Genomic DNA, 18,556 nt, shown 5'->3' with positions numbered 1-18,556 from the left:
CCTGCATAAGAACACACCCCAAACTGGTGCCATATGCATCACAATAGACATCAAAAGGCTTCTCGATGTCAGGTTATGCCAATACAGGAGCAGAAGTAAGTAAGGTCCACAAAGTGTGGAAATCCTCTTCACACTTCGGGGTCCACATTGAAGTAGTCGAGTCATGGGCTTGGCGATTTTTGAGAAATCCAGGATGAATCGACGATAATAGCCAGCCAAACCCAGGAAACTTCGGACTTCTATGACCGTAGTAGGTGCCTTCCATTCTAGGACTTCTTGCACCTTAGTAGGGTCAACCGAAATTCCATCTCCAGATAACACATGACCTAGAAAAGGTACCTTGTTCAACCAGAATTCGCACTTGCTGAACTTAGCATAAAGCTGGTTGTCACGTAATCGAGTTAAAACAATTCTCAGATGTTCAACATGCTCTTCTTCATTCTGAGAATATACAAGGATATCATCAATGAACACGACGATAAACTTGTCCAATTCCGGCATGAATACCGAATTCATCAGGTACATAAAGTGTGCCAGAGCATTTGTCAACCCAAAGGACATGACAAGATATTCGAACAAGCCATAACGAGTAGAGAAAGCTGTCTTAGGTATATCTTCAGGACGAATTTTGATCTAATGGTAGCCAGACCTCAAATCGATCTTGGAGAATACCTTAGCTTTGGAGAGTTGATCAAACAAAATATCGATCTGAGGAAGAGGGTATTTGTTCTTGATAGTAACAGCATTAAGGGGGCGATAATCCACGCACATGCGTAGAGACTCATCCTTCTTCTTCACAAAGATAGCCAGACAACCCCAAGGAGAAGAACTAGGCTGAATCAAACCTTTCTTTAATAGCTCATTCAACTGAATCTTCAGCTCAGCCAACTCATTGGGCGGCATTCTATAGGGCCTTCGAGAAATAGGAGCCGTACCTGGAATGAGTTATATCTTGAATTCTACTTCACGGTCCAGAGGTAATCCAGGCAAGCCATCAGGGAAGACATCTGGAAACTCACAGACAACCGGTATATCCTCAATGGCTTTGGCTAGGGTAGCATTGGCTGTATTGTGAATAGCGATATCATGAGGCAACTGCACTAGAAAACCCTTCTTATCCATAGGATCTCTCAACATTACCACACGGGTTGATGTATCGATCAACACTCCATTCCCGCTCATCCACTTCATCCCTAGGATTACATCGATTCCTACCCCCGGCAGAACTACAAGATTCACAAGGAACTCTCGATTCCCAATCTTAATCTTTACATCTTTAACTACTTGGTTAGTCATGATATTATTTCCAGTAGCACTAATACAATAACCACCCTTGACAATTGTAATCACATCCATCTTATGCTTAGATGCAAAAGTAGAACTCACAAAGGAATGTGAAGCACCCGAATCAAAGAGCACAACTACAGGGTGATCATTAACAAGAAACTTACCAGCGGTGACCACTTCACCAGTAGGAATTTCCTCCATAGTAGTGTAGTGAACACGCTCCTGGTGGATGTTTCCCTGAGCATTCTGCTTGGGAGGATAGGGACAATTACTAGCCCAGTGACCAGGCTTGTTACAGTTCCAGCATGGCCTGTTAGCTAGTGGGACATTAGAGCTGCCCTGCTCAGAGGTATTCTTTGGCAAGGAAATTGTGTACCCCTTGCGAAAACTAGTTTTAGCTTGATTCTTCTTCTGAGGTGGGCGGTACCGGACATTAGCATTGGGTGGACGATATTGGGTTTTGGATACCACTGGTGCCTTAGACTGTGAAGCACCTGCCTTAAAGTTTCTTTTACGGGTCTTGAAAGCAGCATATACCTTATCATTATTCTCCTGAGTCAGGGTGTCACTGATAAACTCATTGAAGGTGACACACTTACAGTTGCCCATAGACTTCATCAGTTTAGGGGAAAGTCCCCTCTTGAAACTAGCTATCTTTTTGGCATCAATATCAACAAACTCAGGAGCATACCTCGCTAGGTTGTTAAATGCATGGAGGTATTCATTAAGACTCTTGTTGCCTTGAGTTAGCTTCATGAACTCGGTATGCTTGATTGCCATGAGACCAGGAGGGATAAAATGTCCCTTGAAAGCTTCCTAGAACTGGTCCCTAACCACCTCGACGTTTGCAGGGAAGGTGGTCCTATGATGGTTCCACCAGATGCCTGCAGGGCCTTGGAGCTGGTGTCCTGCATACGAGGCCTTCATACCTTCTGTCAATCGGAGCAATCCAAACCTTTGCTCTATCATACTCAACCATTCATCAGCTTGTAATGGTTCTTCTGCCTCTCTAAAGATAGGAGGCTTTGTGTCCATGAAGTCCTTAAAGCTGCTATACTAGTTTGGCTCGGGTCCCTAGCGGACATGTCGATCATCGCGGTTAGCCAGTTGGCGCATAGCCTCAGCTAGCATGCGCTAACTTTCGACGACTGTCTGCATTAGCTCAGCTGGTGTGGGCGGTGGTGGAGGAGGTGGTTGTTTCTCATCTCCAAGGCTACAACCACGACGAAGATTATAAGCCATCTGAAAAATGTATAGCCAATGAGCACTAACGATGTGGAAAATTTTGTAGATGAATTGTATAATTATGCCAAACTGATTCCATTGAAGAGAATGAATTTATACAATCAACAGAGGCACAATCATCCATCACAATCACACAACTCATCAAGCACATCAATTGACACATTAATGCGATGAACTTAACCAACAACGAGATCTATAGACCGCATAGACGGAATTTATCAAAGGCTCACATACGCAGAGCATAACACGTTTGATAGATTACATCCAAGCCATAGAGGTTCCAAACTTACATCAAAGATAACATAGGGTTTGATATTACATCCCAAAGATTAACTTATTACAAAGCTACTCGTTCATGCATGAGGATCAACAAAATACTAGCTCTAGCGCATTAGCTAAGTAGTAAGCTAAACTACGCATCATCCTCAGAGTCAGTGTCGAAGATCTCTCCTCCATCTTCATCACTAGCAGATTCTAGCTCCTCATCTTCCTCCTCTCCAGGTGGAACGTCCTCAGGTCCATTAATCTCAATGTCATCATCATCTTCAGCCATGATGACACCAGAGCCCATCTCATCCTCATCATCAGGGGGCAGGAGAGGGTGAAGCTGATTGTGTAACAGGTGAACCTCCTCATGGAGATGGTCATTGTACTCTTCTGCAGCTACCAACTGCTGCTCTAGCTCAACCTGTCGCGCTCTCAATGCACTCTCTTCATTCCAGGCTTCATTCCACTGGTTCAGCACGTGAATCAACATACGTTCACAGTTGCAGTGAGCAACTGTCAACTTCTGAACCTCTAGGGTCTCTTGATCCCGTTCCTATGTTACTTGCATGGGAGCAGGCACGGGCACAGCGGTGGCGTGGCGAGGGTGTGGGCGCGGCGGTGGCACGGGCAAGGGCGTCGGCGTTGGCGGCAGTGCTCAGCTAGGGCGAGAGAGAGAAAAGGAGAGGAAAGGCGTGGGCCCATTAGATATTTCCGAGCTTGGCGCCAAGATCGACGACGCCGAGCTCGGCGCCAGTCACTCTAGCGCCGAGCCCCCTGGTAGGTCTTCGACCGTGCCTAGGAGCTCGACGCCAAATACGCTGGCGCCTAGCTCGGCGCCAGCATCAATAGCGCTGAGCTAAGGGTCCATTTCCTGAATTCTTTCCACCAGGGGTCTATTCGTGAGAAACTTTCACAAAAAGGGCCAAATTGTAAAAAATTCGGGCGAGGGGCAGGGTGTTGCCGCTGGGGCCGAGCGCAAATTTCCGAAGTCCCGCCATGACCCACGCCCGCGAGGTTCAAGTTCAATGAAGAAAGCGCGTTCGCTCCTTTCCCCCGAATCTCGAGCCCACCTCCTGACCCTCGATCTCCACTCGGGCGGTCGGCCACGGCCACCATTCGATGCGAGACGACACGACGCAGCGCTCCTCGCCATCCATTTCCGGCGTGCGACACCTGTTCGCCTGCGCCCTTCTACTAGTGCCGCCTATTCTAGCTCTGCATCGTACAGTGTGCTCCACTGAAATCGGCGGCCTAGATACCATCCTTTTTTTTACCACTGGCAATGGGGTTAGGGTTCGGCGCCGTACGGGAAGGGTGAGGCCGTGGTCCCTGGAGGACTGGAGGTGGAGGCAAGGACTCGTCAGCAGAAGCAAACGCATCGAGGAGCGAGGACGAGGCCCGTCCCCGCTAGGCGCTGGCCAGGCGGCAGGTCGCGCTGCTGGCTCTGGGTGTGGTGGCACGGGGAACCAAATTTTTTATATTTTAGCCCTTTTTTGAAAGTTTCTCACAAATAGACCCCTAGTGGAAAGATTTCAGAATACGGACCCTTAGCTCGGCGCCATTGGTGCTGGCGTCGAGCTAACATGTCTCGGCACCAGCGTCCCTGGCGTCGAGATCTTGGGCTCGACGTTGACGTGGCGCTGATTTGGCAGGTAGCTCGACGCCGTAGCTCCTGGCGCCGAGCTTGGCGCCGTGGGCACTGGCGCCAAGCCTCCTTTCCTCCCCCTCCCTCGCTCGCTATGCTGGTACTTTATTGCGCGTAGCTTTTTCGGCAACAAGATGGCTGGACGGCGGGTGGAAGAGTATTGTGCAGAAGTTAGAGCAGTTATCGTGGCTCGTGGGATGGGTATGTATGTACGATTACTACGTCCCTGTGTGTTTAGATTTTTTATTGTCTGTACAGGTTGGTTCATGTCAATGCCACTCTACCCACTCCGTCCTACATGAGCGGTGCTCGACTGCCCACACCACGCGACAAAGACCGCCGCCATAGTGGATGGGAGGAGGGAGGGGGACGTGTGATGGGACAGGGCGAGACTACGAGGGCCCCACTTGGCGCCGGGCATGCTATCGTTACTGCTGTCATTTCCTGTTGGACGGTGAAATAGTTGTTCGCTATAGTGGACGGTGAAATAGTTGTTCGCTATAGTGGACGGTGAAATAGTTGTTCGCTCTTGTTGACATACTGCTGCCCTTTCCTATTGGTGCTAGTCTCTCCTGCTTGGCGCCGAGCATGCTATCGTTCTACGTTTTGCGTGTACCTCTGCTATAAGCTTGTCTCTGTACTCCTTCCACGGTTCCACCTTTTACGTGTGTTTTGCCTCTTTCCTCTCTTGCTTTCTCTCGCCTCTTGTAAGTTGTTCGTCATTTGTGCTTACACGTATGTTATCGTGCTATGTTTAGGCCGACGTAAACCTTACCTAGTACTAATTAGCAAGTTACACGAAACCTATTATACTGTATTTTAGAATAGGACTCTGTCGTGCTACGTTTAGGCTGGCGCAAACCTACATAATATTAACTAGCAAGTTACATGAAACCTAATATACTGTAGTTTAGAATAGGACTTTGTGCCATCGTTATTAGACATAAGTTATTCTAACTCGTATGAACATGTGTCATAATCTAAATCAAATACGAGATACGGAGAACGCGACGACAGTTCGAAAAGTAAAAGAAGAGTAAAATGATTTACCCTGTTCGCTTGGCTGATAAGTCATGACTGAAAGTACTGTTGGCTGATTTGTTGTGAGAGAAAAATACTGTTCGTTGGCTAAAAAAGTACAGCTTATAAGCCAAACGAACAGGATGATTATTCTGTCTGTATGTTTTTTCCCTTTCTACAATGCTCTTGCGTCCCTTTCTGTCTTATACGTGACACGGACTCACAACCTTGCTCTTATAAGTTAAAACCATACTCATATACGTATTGAAATAGATAATCCAATCATTACGTAAATCTCTGAGCTATAAGTTGTTAGGTTAATTGAGCGATAAGGTGTTCCGTTGCAACGTGCCAACATGTTTGCTATTACATACGTATGCTCGCTAGTGGTCTCCTTCAATTCACTTCAATCATTCTATATAGGCGGAATCATTATTACAGTGACTTACACATGGATTTAGAGATCTACCCAACTTTTAGCTATAATTCTAAGAACCACTACATACTCTACCTCCGTCCAAAAAAACTTGATGTTCTATGATTTTAGTTTAGATTAGTGCTCAACGAAAATACCAATATACCCCTATTTATTGAAGGTGAACTATGCTAATTAAGGAGTAAATCCCTTACTTAAGATTTGTCCAAATATATTGTCTAAGCAAAAATATCAAGTTTTTTAGGACAATTTTTAAATCCCATAGTTTTTTGGGCAAAGGAAGTACAACGCAACAGCGACTTTCTCTCGCTAGCAATCAGACTTTCTTTATCAAGTTTTTTTTGGACGGAGGAAGTACAACGCAACAACTACTGCTGTCCACTATAGCGGCGGTCTCGCAGTCTCGCCCTGTCCCATCACACGTCCCCCTCCCTCCTCCCGTCCACTATAGCGGCAGTCTTGTCGCATGGTGTGGGCAGTCGAGCACCACTCGCGCAGGACGGAGTGGGTAGAGTGGCATTGACAAGACACAACCTGTACAGACAATAAAAAATCCAAACACGTAGGCACGTAATCGTACGTACATACCCATCCCACGAGCCACGATAACTGCTCCAACTTCTGCACAGTACTCTTCCACCTGCTGTCCGGCCATCCTGTTGCCGAAAAAACTACGTGCAAAAAGTACCAGCATAGCGAGAGAGGGAGAGGAAAGGAGGCTTGGCGTCAGTGCCCACGGTGCCGAGCTCGGCGCCAGCATCTATGGCGCCGAGCTGCTTGCCAAATCAGCGCCACGTCAACGTCGAGCCCAAGATCTCGGCGCCAAGGATGCTGGGGCCAAGACGTGTTAGCTCGGCGCCAGCACCAATGACGCCGAGCTAAGGGTCCATATTCTGAAATCTTTATTCCAGGATCTATTTGTGAGAAGCTTAAAAAAAAAGACCAAAATATAAAAAATCCGTCAGAATGCGTTCCAATTGTAAAATGGGCACGGACGGGTAGTTTTGTTGTGTTTCCCCCAGAGCACATCGACAATTCGACATGGCTAATCTTTGGTTTGGACTCATGCATCCCGTGACATGCTGGTCCCATGCTGATTTGGTCCCACATGTCATGGATTGAGATGGCGGTATGTGTAGATTCTTTACTGCGCCAGTAAGCGGCTGCTCCCACCCGCTGCGCCACTGCGGGCTCACGTGCCGCAGCCCGCAGCCGCCCTGCCCCGCGTGCGCGCCACCCACCGTACCCCTTCAGCGTACGCGAGGGCCGGCGCGCGAACAGCGGCTCCTCCTTCCTGGACCTTGTCCGTGCACCACAACGCAGAATGTCCTGACCGGCACTGTCCCAGCCCACCAGCACCGCGCCTACAGAGGGCCGCGTGACCCGCTCCAGGGGGCCGCATGTCATGTCACAGAGGCTTGGCGTCGCATGTCGACGGGTAGTACGTACTACATGGCACTTGGCTTCCGCGACCACGGCCCCACCACCTAGTACGCTCTCCACTCCCGGCTCATAAAAAAGACGACGCGTTCAAAAAAAATTTTCCAAAAAATACTATGGTAGCCATCACATCGAATTTTATGATACGTGTATGAAACATTAAAGGTAGACGAAAAAAAAACTAATTACACAGTTTTAGTTGAAAATCGTGAGACGAATGTTTTAAGCCTAATTAATCTATAATTAAATACTAATTACCATTAAAAACGAAAGTGTCGGGGCCAGGGCATCTCACCCGGTCACCAGCACCCCTCCTCGGCGCCTCCCCAACCAGGCAACCACAGTGGCCCCGTTGGATTCGCTGAAAATACTGTGATTTGCTGCGGGAGTAAAACGCTGTTTGTATGAAAAAACAGGTCGAAAAGTAGGGATCGTAAGAAGCGAACAGGGCCGGTAAGCCCCTGCCCCTTCCTCCCCGACGCGCCCCTCATGGCGAGGAGGCGCTGCTGATGCCTCGCGGCGTCGGATCGGACGCGGCGGCCACGATACCCAGCCGCTTGCGGTGGCGCTCGCCGATCCCTACGCGCCCAATCCGCCCGACGCGGCTCCTCGGATCCTCCCCGTGAGATTCGGGCCTCGTCTCGTCTCGTGCTGCCTAGGTGAGGCTCTGGCCTTCAAGGTGCGTGGGTGGGATCTGCTTCGGTTTGCGTTCTTCCCTAGCGCCCTGCCCATACTCCAGCAGCGGCCCAGTCGACTTCCCCAGGTGCCGACCCCCACAAGGTAGCGTGCGCGCGTCACCTCAACCCCTTGCATGCGCTGACGCTAACCCTATCTAGGAGACGGAGCAGTGGGCCAGCGGCCACGCCGGCAAAGAGAGGACGGCAGCCTGCAAGAAGAGAAGGCCCGTGTCAGGCGGCAGTCATAGGTATTGGCCTCCCCTGTTCCTCTCCTTGATGTGCCCTTAGATTTTGAGATTATTCGACAAGGGGTTGGATTTTGGAATTAGAGTATTAGATTAGACTAGCGAATGATGAATCATTTGTATGAATAACGTGATAAACCCTTCGAAATTATGGCAACTTCTTTTTATCCTTCCACTCAATTAACGTCGTTTGATGCTTAGGTCTGAAAACATTGGACTACAGTTTGGCCAGTTTGCCCAGTTATTATTATAATCAATAATAATGCAGTGAATGTGTGGTAGTAGTTTTTTTTCCCTGACATTGAGCCACTGAATGTGTTTAACCATGGGAAGCGGCCAGTTCTTGGTGTGTGGTCTAATGCGATCCTGCTGGTATCTCTGATGTTTGATACTTTGTAATGGTGTTGGTGATCATGTCCTGTGGGCTTTAGATGAATCTGGGTGAGACATTTCAAACGAGTGATTGCACCTTGGACTTATGGCAATTAGATGGGGAGCAGTTGTTAATCCATATGTTCATGGAGTATCACATTTCATTTATTTTTCTACATGAGATCTTTTATTTTCCCTCATGTATTGTTGTTTGAGGTATCAGTAATTTTGTGTATTGATATAGTTTATGTGTTTACAATCTATAATGATTATATTTTTGGACTGGAGGACTTAGATTAGCATTTTACATAGCTAACCATCTGCTAGGGTAAATGTGCTCTATGGCTTTAGCTTTTCGGTAAGTGCTCCCAAAGGGGCGAGGATGGCATCAAATTGTCGAACAAGCAAATCTCTAGACTTGAATACATAGCAGCTTTTACTAGAGCGAATCACATTATAATTCAGTAACTCACCTGATCTTGATGTGTGGTTGTTATGTTTTTACAGTGTACTTAATCTTCATCCGTGTTAATACGAAGTCTGCATTTGTCATACCATTCTCAAGCTACACTTTATATGATTTATATATCAATCACATTTATTAAATATAGCGATATCCATACAGGTTTTCCTTTGTTTTCTTCATTGTCTTTGTTTTGAGGAGACTGTTCTTGGATAATCTCATGGAACACACTCTTGTTGCTTCGGTAGGTGCAAGGATAGGCAACCAGTGTCCAACAACACGTCTGTGGATCAATTGACCTGTATTTCAGCCTTTCAGTTGAGGATTAAAGTAGAGCTTTAAGAAGCTTGACAATTGGCATCATCTCAAGAATACATTGAAGTGCAAGATGCCAAAAATAAAGAATCTCTCCAATGCATGTAAAGTATCATTTTCTCCACAAGGTCCCATATCTGAAGAGGCGCTTGAGAGAGTCCGCGCACTGTTAGGTAAGTCAAATTTGTTTATCTTCTGGAATAATTGGTATCTTTTACCATTGCCTAGTTGTGTTTTTCATAGTGAGCTTGAAATGGAAAGTCAACCTGTTTGTGACCATGATGTCATATTTTTGCTGGTGATTTGTTCTGGTGCAACAAGACATTCATGATCTTTTCTTTTATATGTTTTTTTACAGAGACTTTCCTTTTATATGTTACTTCATAAACAGTGTTGTTTGCCTGTTCTAGATCAGTAGCTTTCAGTTGCTGGCATTGGTCAATTGGTTTAATTATTTTGTTTGTTAGTGGGTCAGACTATGAATTTCATTGTGATGTTCCAACCCGCTGCGAATAATGGATAAGTGATAACACAATTGAACTTCCACTGAGTGCTGCCAGCTTTAGGTATGGGGAATTGGGTTCGTAGTTTTGAATCTGTCTCTCCAAACAGACAACTGAGTTTTTGCAAAAAAATTGGTGCTGTTGTTAATCTCTTGATAGGTTTATTTATCTTTTCCGCTGTAAATAAATCTGTATACTCAGTCCTATATGTTTATTTGATATATGATAGCAACAGGAGGATTCACTACAGCTGAATTCCCTCCAAAAGGAAGCAACAACTTGGTTTATTGATTTCATTAAGGTGTTTGGCTTGCATGTATGATATAAAATTGTGTTCTGGCACTGCTGCTCTAAACTTTATTTCAGTTCTAACATTGAGTTCTGATTCGTTCTGTGAGATAAGAGCACCGTCAGACTTAAAATATGAAACCCTGTTCCTTTTTGCAGATGAGATAAGACCTCTAGATGTCGGCCTAGATAATGAAGCACAAATTGCACGCAATTGGAGTAGTTCTACGCGTCCATCAAATGGGAGACGAGGACGTAATGGGGCTAACCAGTTCTCTGCTGCAATCAAATATTTGCACATTCATGAATGTGAAAGTTTCTCTGTAAGATCTCTTATTCATTCATTATTCCATTTCTATGTTTATTTTGTGCGGTTTTCAGGAGATCAGATAAAGGGGTCTCTGTGGTGCTCACTGCGTTCAGGATTTACTAAATTTATATATGATTTTGCAGATGGGTATATTTTGTATGCCACCTTCTTCAGTTATTCCACTTCATAATCATCCTGGAATGACTGTACTTAGCAAGCTTCTTTATGGAAGACTGCATGCTGAATCTTATGACTGGGTTGATGTACCTGATCATCCAATTGATCAATTACAAAGTGAGTTCTGACATTTGAATTGGTTCGTTCCTTCTGCATGCCATTGTTTATTATGGTATTATTTGTTTGTCAGAGAATATACTTATTGTAAATGCTTTTTTTTGGGGTAGGGGGTGGGGGGGGGGGGGGGGGGGGGGATGGGATTGGGAAAAGAACAATAAGGCATAAAATTACAGTTTGAAGTTGATTCGTCTGTTCTTAAGAAATGGAACTTCACTATCTCTTGTTTCTTGCACATCTATTGTGTTCATTGATTCATTTTAGCTCGTAGTGCATAAATTTTATAGATGCAAAGCACTGTCCAGTACTACCTCCGTCCCAAAAAGAATGCAATTCTAGGTGTATTCTCAGTTAAAGTGCCTAAAGTTTGACCAAATATATAGGTAAAAATATTAATGTTTATGACTTCGAATAAGTATATTATGAAAAATGTTTCATGACAAATCTAATGATATCTATTTATTACGATAAATGTTATTAAATTTTATATAAATTTGGTCAAACTTGACACTTAAACATATCACTGTTCTAGAATTGCATTCTTTTAGGGACTGAGGGAGTACTTACCTAAATCATAAAAATAAAAATAGGTTAATAGAAACTCGACCAACCTATGGAATTACATGGTGTTATAAAGAAGAATTAGGCATCCAAATTTGAGCCGAAGAGGACTCCGGTCCTACAGACCCACATCACTACCTACTATCTTTGTAGGCCTAGGCTATATCATGCTATAGAATGTCTTTTCGGCATTTTATGTTTACTAGCAAATATGCCCGTGCGTTGCAACGGGAGAAAAAATCTATTAATTTAAAAAGAAATTAATATTTTAATTTAAAGTTTTATCATTAATGTAAAAGTTCATATTAGCACTGCCATTATGTATTTCTTTTAACTTTTAACTTTTTCTTGATTTTCTGAATCCCTTTTTGTTTTATTATTATTTTTTGTCTATTCTGACCAATGTGCTTTTTTTATTGTATTGTACAATACAAAATGATTGATAAAAGGAAATTTGAATTAAGATTACAGGCTTTTTAATAGCTCTTAATTAATATTCAAGAGATTTTTTAGGCCCATAAGAAGGCCCATTCCCAAAAAAAAATCCTGCTTTGGCGTCTCTTACCCTCGAGTGGCTCTAGCGTGACCTGCGCCCGCTGCCCCGCTCCATTGGCCACTGCACACAACAGTGGCCGGCTCGCCTCGCCGCCACTCCACGCAGGCGCGCGTGAAGGCACAGACGCGCAGCGCAGGCCACCGTGACGGCCGCCGGCCGCCCTCCGACTCTCCGATTTCTCAAGCTGTTTTTTGATCAAGAACTGTCTCTAAAAAGGATTCCAAAGACAGGCCATCCCTAGAGAAATGGATTTATGGTGGCAGGTGGTGTTATCTGCTGAACAACCGAACTGGCAACCAGAGGGTGGTAAATGGAGCATTACAGTTTTCTCATCGAGCAGACAAAAAGTTGTGTTCTAAATTACAATTATCCACACGTTGTATCCCTCCACTAATCAATCAATAGTTAGTAGTGACACAATCCAATGGAATGATACACTGCTGGAAAACTTAAGCTTTGCTGAACTGCAGTAGCAAGCCGATAAACAGAACAGCTGCAGGGACTGTTCATGCTGAAAATTAGTCACCTGAAGAAACACTGTCAAACTGACCGTGGAAAACTGCAACACCAGAAGCTACTGGTGCACACCTGAAAACCGAACGACCAACTCCTTTGGAAAATCAAAGATGCAGAGCAGTAGCTACAGAACAGCTGTTCTAGAACTCAGGGTGAAACTAAAAACAGCAGCCACTGCACTGCCATCATAGCACAAGCAAGCTGCTGCTGGGAACCTGGGATTGCTGCGCTGTTCCTGCAGAAGACAATCATAGACAAAGGAGCAGACATGAATACAAGCTGCTGAAAATAATTTCTATAAGAAAAAATGGGCTGCATATTGGTCAAGTGGCCCAGCAGAAACAAGCTGTGATTAAATTGAAAAGACCCTGCTAAGCCTCACAAAAATCAGTGTGTTGCTCCTTCACTGAACCTGATCGATGCAGTTCTGGTGCTTCTGTTCATGAAACATATTGTCGTTTCAGAAACAACACAGGAAACAGAAGCTAACCAATCTGCACCAAAACAAAATCCCAGAAACTGGAATTTGGATCACAGCCTCACACCATCACGAGAAACCAAACCCAACTTGATCCATCCAAAAATATTGAAACAGTCTCACAAATTTCAGAATCCATCAAAAACAGGGGAAAAAATATAGTTTTACATTCAAGGTAGCATCCCATATCTATATTTATTGTTCAAAAAAATTAAATAGTGCAAAAAATTAGTTAGCGTGAAGTTCAAGAACTTCACAAATTGTTAGTTAATTTCCTGATGTAAATAATCCAAGTACTATTGTAGCAAAAACATATTGTTACAGTGTCGGCGGCACCTAGTCAGCTGTGGAAATGTAATTAAAGGCTCATGACTCATCTCTCACTGATGTAGGCTGTTCAAAATTATGGTTACCGCCACAGAGCATCTCTCTTCAGTGCTTTGTGCAAATTCGGTGAGCTAGGTGAATCAAAGTCCGTAATGACTGTATGCTCTTCTGTAGATCCAGTGTTCAGTAGTGCATTGTTGCAGTCTCCAAGGAAACTTTTCAGTAGCAGCTTGTCATTATGCTTGCCAACCCTTGTACTAAATTGCATGGTAGTTATTAAGCAATATATACTCGTTTCAGGAACCAGAATCCTTTAGATATTGAAGAAATATAACCACTTTGTTGAGGGTGCAGAGCCCTTCAAATGAGTCTCACATGTATGGAAAGGCAGAGGATGAACTAAAGCACAGCTATAGGGTAAGAATTGATTTTAGACTGATTCGATAATCAACAGTTTCAAGTGCTCTAATAGTTGTACATAAATAAATCGTCTACATTATAAAAAATATATGAGGAAGCTATTTGACTATCTCTAAATCTGAGTATTTTTTATACATCGAATGAAGTCTTGAACTGTAGGTAAGTTGTCTTCACATTTATAATCCTTCATTCAAAGTCTCTATCCCAAAAATGCTTTCTGAGTTCATAGTCATCCCGTTTGTAATAAAATAATTAACATATAAGCACCACATAAATGAGAAAACTATTATTATATATAAAACTAATATTAATATTTATGGTTTTTACCTTTATTGGTGGCAATTGTAGTTCTTAATGTTTCCATGCAGACATGATCTCTTTAAAGGTCGGACATCTAAATTTTCAACATTGTCTGATTTAATATTGAAAGAATACATATTCCGCAAAACCAACAAAAGGTAAAATTAGTACAATGTAAAACCAAGACTTGTAAATTAACAATCCATCATATTAGTCCATCTAATATTAGATCTATATTCTCAGAATAAAACATCTCTCTTGAAGGTTTACGCGTAATTCCAGTTGGACGGCCAACATGCTCACCCATCGTATGCCAATGCAAGCAATCGCATGGAGCAGTACCACACCAACTTGCTGCGATAGCTGAAGCGAAATCGCTGCAGGACACACATGACCCGGGACTCGTAGTGCTAAAAGACTAACATGGCATGCATGGTGAGGCAATATGTATATTCAGAATTATACAGAGCAACGCGTAGTACCTGCTGCGGCGTCTGGCCGTCGGCGTCGACGTCCTGGAGCAGTGACATCATGGCCCTCAGCGGCCTTGTTCAACTCGGCGAGATCAGAACGTGTGTACTTGTTCAGCTCGGCGAGATCAGAAACTTCTTCTGCACGTGGAGATCCCAATGATCCAACGAAAAACAGTGATAATATATTAGTAGTAGTAGCAGCAGCAGCAGCTAAAAAAAGCAGAAGAAATTTGAGTCGAACTGGAGTTCATGTCCAACATACCCGGGAGTTGATTTTTGTGATAGGAGCATATATAGGAGCTGGAGTCTTATTCCAATCCAATCCTGATTCCGACTCGCTCAACCAAAACCAAGATTTGTGCCGGGCTGTCCAATCCCGATTCCGACACGCTCAGCAAAAACCATGATTTGTGCCGGGCTGGGCGGGCAGCGGCGCAAGAGCCTCCCGCGCGTCGGTGTCCATGCCGGAGTCGGACGCGGCGCGCTGCAGCGAACCCGGCCACCGCCGGCCGCACAGCCGCCAAGGCCCTTCTCGTGAAGGGAGGGGGCGGGCAGAGGAGAGGAAAGGGCCCTGCTGCCGTCTCACGCACCTGCACGAGCACCGGCCACCGCCATCGTGACCGCCGCCGCGCCGTCCGGCCAGGGCCAGCCGGATCCGGCCGCCCGGCCACCGGACCGGCAGCCCCCACCTGCACCGCCACCTTTAAGAACGTGGAGGAAGGGAGGAACGGAGAAGGACCGGTTGAAGCGACGCCCTTCGACTCCGAGACGACAAAGGAAGGACGGGACGGGTTAGAGAGAACGACGGAACGGCATCCATACCTATTTGGGCAAGGAAGAAGTGGACTGGACTGTTGGGGCAAATTGAATGGGCTGGACAAAAAAAAAAGACCTGAAATTTTGCCTTTTTATTATTAGGGATAGATAGTGCATAAGTATTACTTTGCATTTTACTTCAACTTATTGGGGCTTTGGTGTTCATGCCCTAGTTTCGAATAGAAATGCTGATTTTGCCCTCGTTTTTAAAACTTTGTGATTTTACCCGTGTTTTCAAACTGAAGGAAGAGCTTGCCCCTATTCTGTGATGTCTTGTTAACGGTGTTAACTTTCGGACGAAAAGACTAGTTTACCCATGTGATTTTATCCCTGTTTTGTTAGAGATCTTTGTGAAATTACCTGTATTTCAAGATCATAATTTTGACATATTTGGTAGGGATGTTAGCAACAAAATTGGACACAAATTTATGCATTCGTTTTATTATTATAAATCTGTGCAAAATTTATTTTCCAAGGATTAATCGACTGAAAGAAACTTTATTTGCAGGAACTAGAGTAGTTTGCTTTTCAGAAAATGAAGCATCTCTAGCACAAGCAGCGGATCAGAGTGACCAATAAAAATTAGCTCTGAATCACTTGTAGGACCCCAACATCCAAATCGAGCTCGCCACCATACAATTCGACCTCACCAATATCCAAATCGAGCTTGTCACAGCACGAATCGTCTAGGCTGTCGTGCACCTCTGCCCACCCACAGGACCTGCTCTCAGCCACGCGCCTAGGCCCATGCCGTGCCTGGATCCACTGGCCTGAGTACGACACCACGCCGTGCCCCTGCCTGAACTTTCTTGTTTCACTCCCTTTTCCTATTCTTTTATTTGTTTAATCTCCCAGCCACTAACGGCATCCCAAAGTAGGGGTAAACGGCAGATTCAAAATGAAAGTACGAGGGTAAACTCACGAAGTTAAAAAAGAGAAGTAAAGTCACCATTAGCCTGTACAGCAGGGGTATAAACACCAAATTCCCAAACTTATTTAGCTGTATTCTCCTGTATTTTCAGTATTAGCCTTGGTTCCATGTGATCTGCGATCACTAAGAATACTCTGATTTGCTAAAAAATCTGTATCATTAATCAAAACCTAGTCTGGTGGACTGCTCATTTGCACTCTGCCAATGTGCAATCACTAAGAATGCTCCGATTTGCCAAAAAAAACTATGTATTTCATCAAAGCCTAGAATGGTGAGTGTTCATTTGCACTCTACTGCCGCCACCTTTTACTCACACTTTCTTGTTAGTCGATACTGCCAACTTTGAGTTTGTCACTTGGTTAGCCTGGTCAATTGTATGAGCTGATTTAATGCTGAGTTTAGAGCTAAACAAGTAGAGGTACATTCCACATGGTAGTCATGTTTTATTTTCTTCTGTTGTATGGAAAAGCTGTATTTTCTGTCATTTGTTTAATTAGTGCTGGATGGGCTACAGGTATGGCTATTTATCACAAAGATCCTATTTATGTTTCTTTGACTAACCATGCACATGGTCTTTATAAATATATTATTCTGTACTTGTCGCATGATGTAATAGCTTACCTATTGGAATTTGCAGCAAGGCCGGCCAAGCTTGTTAAAGATTGTGAAATGACTGCTCCGGAGACAACTATTCTTTACCCTAATGTAGGTGGTAACATCCACACTTTCAGAGCCATCACACCTTGTGCTCTCTTTGATGTCCTTTCTCCACCATACTCCGCTGAGGATGGGCGGCACTGTTCATACTTCCGAAAGTCTCAAATGAATCAACCACCTGGTATGTGGAGATCTTGAATTTTAAGGTTTAAACTTACAGTTATGTTTCTGCCGAGCTTTCTAACTTTGGTTAAAATTTCTGCCTACCAGTTGTTTTGCCTGCTGAGATAGATAGCTCACAAGTAATTTGGTTGGAGGAATTGGAGGACCATCAGCCCCCAGAAGGCTTTGTTGTTGCGAGAGGTCTGTATAAAGGCCCTGTTATTAGGAGATAATTTGCTTTGGAGCACAGAATCCACCAAACTGCAAATCAGCTGAAAGACGATGCGCTTGTAGTGTCTATTGCAAGCATCATCAGGTCATGTGCAGCCTACGGTTTACTTTGTACATGTCAAAGTGATTGTGATAATTTAACAGCAGTTTTACAGAACAAGAATGGATGTTTTTTGTTTGGCTGCCATTTTAATTGTGTCCCACTGCTGGAGTATCTCTGACCTAGTTATGGAGCTCTTATCATATCAAGACCGTGGAGCACATACTTTTGAGCATAGTCTAGCATAGCTATTGTCATGGTGTACTAGTAGGGAGATCAATGGACAATTTGGTGATTTCAGAAAGAATTTGGTGTGGGGGTACCTTTTTGTCTGTGTAATAGCAGCATTACTATTTTTGGGCAAGACTGTAAATTACAGGGAGGAGCCGTAAACAATTCTGTGCACATCATCTCCATGTTTCATTTACGTCCGCTGACACTGTAGTTGAACATGTTGCTCGTTGCCCGTTATGTGCATATGCCTTCTTTCTTTCCCCTCAGTAAAAAAAGTCGCTTCGAGACGAAGGGAAAATTGCCTAAAACTGTCTAGAAGTTACTTCTGTGCAAACTTTAGCACTTGCGAGCTACTCCCCCTTGCTAAAATGAATGCAATTCAAGAATAGTGTTAAATCAAACTATTTTAAATTTAACTAAATTTATAAAAGTATATTAATACGACGCATACTAAATAATATTATTAGATTTATCTTAAAATATAGTTTTTGATATACCTATTTAGAGTTTTATAGTCTTAAACATGTGGTTCTGACGCAGAAGAGTCACTGAACCATCTGTCCATCTCTTTCTCAGCTGCCCTTTTGTTGCGAATTGCTGGCACTTGGTGGGCGTGTTTGTAGATCTCATTCTCCCTTCGCCTATCCAAGTCCTTGTGTCTTTTAAGGATCAGGTCCAAGTGCCTTTTTTTCATGGAGATTGTTATCCTTCTCCGCTGGAGCATTTGGTTTGTACGGAATAATGCAATATTCCAAGGATTTGCGTCTTCGGTGGATAGAGTCAAAGGTGTCTTCATACATGAATTTGCCCTGATGCTACAACGGGCAAAAAAGAGATACTTCCCCTTGATTAACTCATGGTTGGAATCTTGTTTGTAATTTTTCTTATTTTCTTCCTTCCTTTTTTCGTCTCCTAAACCTTTTGTACTACTTTGTTATTTTTTCTTTTAATAATTTTTTTCATCAGGGGTGCACCACCCCTCCTATTCGCCTATTTTTTTTTCATAAATTGAGTCGAACTTGTATATCATTGTATGTTTGGTGGGGA

The 18,556-nt window shown here is 44.0% G+C and overlaps 1 protein-coding gene across 5 annotated transcripts; it reads left to right on the top strand.

Moving 5' to 3' along the window:
* Window positions 1-7,729: 7,729 nt before the first annotated feature.
* Window positions 7,730-17,671, top strand: LOC136456584 (plant cysteine oxidase 5-like). Of its 5 annotated transcripts, none has more exons than XM_066456499.1 (7): window positions 7,730-7,999; window positions 8,177-8,265; window positions 9,346-9,585; window positions 10,363-10,526; window positions 10,657-10,807; window positions 16,823-17,023; window positions 17,113-17,671. In XM_066456499.1, the coding sequence occupies exons 3-7, from the start codon at window positions 9,486-9,488 to the stop codon at window positions 17,235-17,237; spliced, it is 741 nt and encodes a 246-aa protein (XP_066312596.1). In that variant the 5' UTR covers window positions 7,730-7,999; window positions 8,177-8,265; window positions 9,346-9,485; the 3' UTR covers window positions 17,238-17,671. The 5 variants fall into 5 exon arrangements, with proteins under 5 accessions (XP_066312596.1, XP_066312595.1, XP_066312593.1 ...); XM_066456498.1 differs by having other exon boundaries at window positions 7,730-8,103; window positions 8,189-8,265; XM_066456496.1 differs by having other exon boundaries at window positions 7,730-8,103.
* Window positions 17,672-18,556: the final 885 nt, after the last annotated feature.

This window comes from Miscanthus floridulus, chromosome 6 (assembly GCF_019320115.1).
Source record: "Miscanthus floridulus cultivar M001 chromosome 6, ASM1932011v1, whole genome shotgun sequence".
In the NCBI taxonomy this organism is placed as follows: domain Eukaryota; kingdom Viridiplantae; phylum Streptophyta; class Magnoliopsida; order Poales; family Poaceae; genus Miscanthus; species Miscanthus floridulus.
Note: the sequence above shows the minus strand (reverse complement) of the source record. Positions and strands in the feature narration are given on the sequence as shown.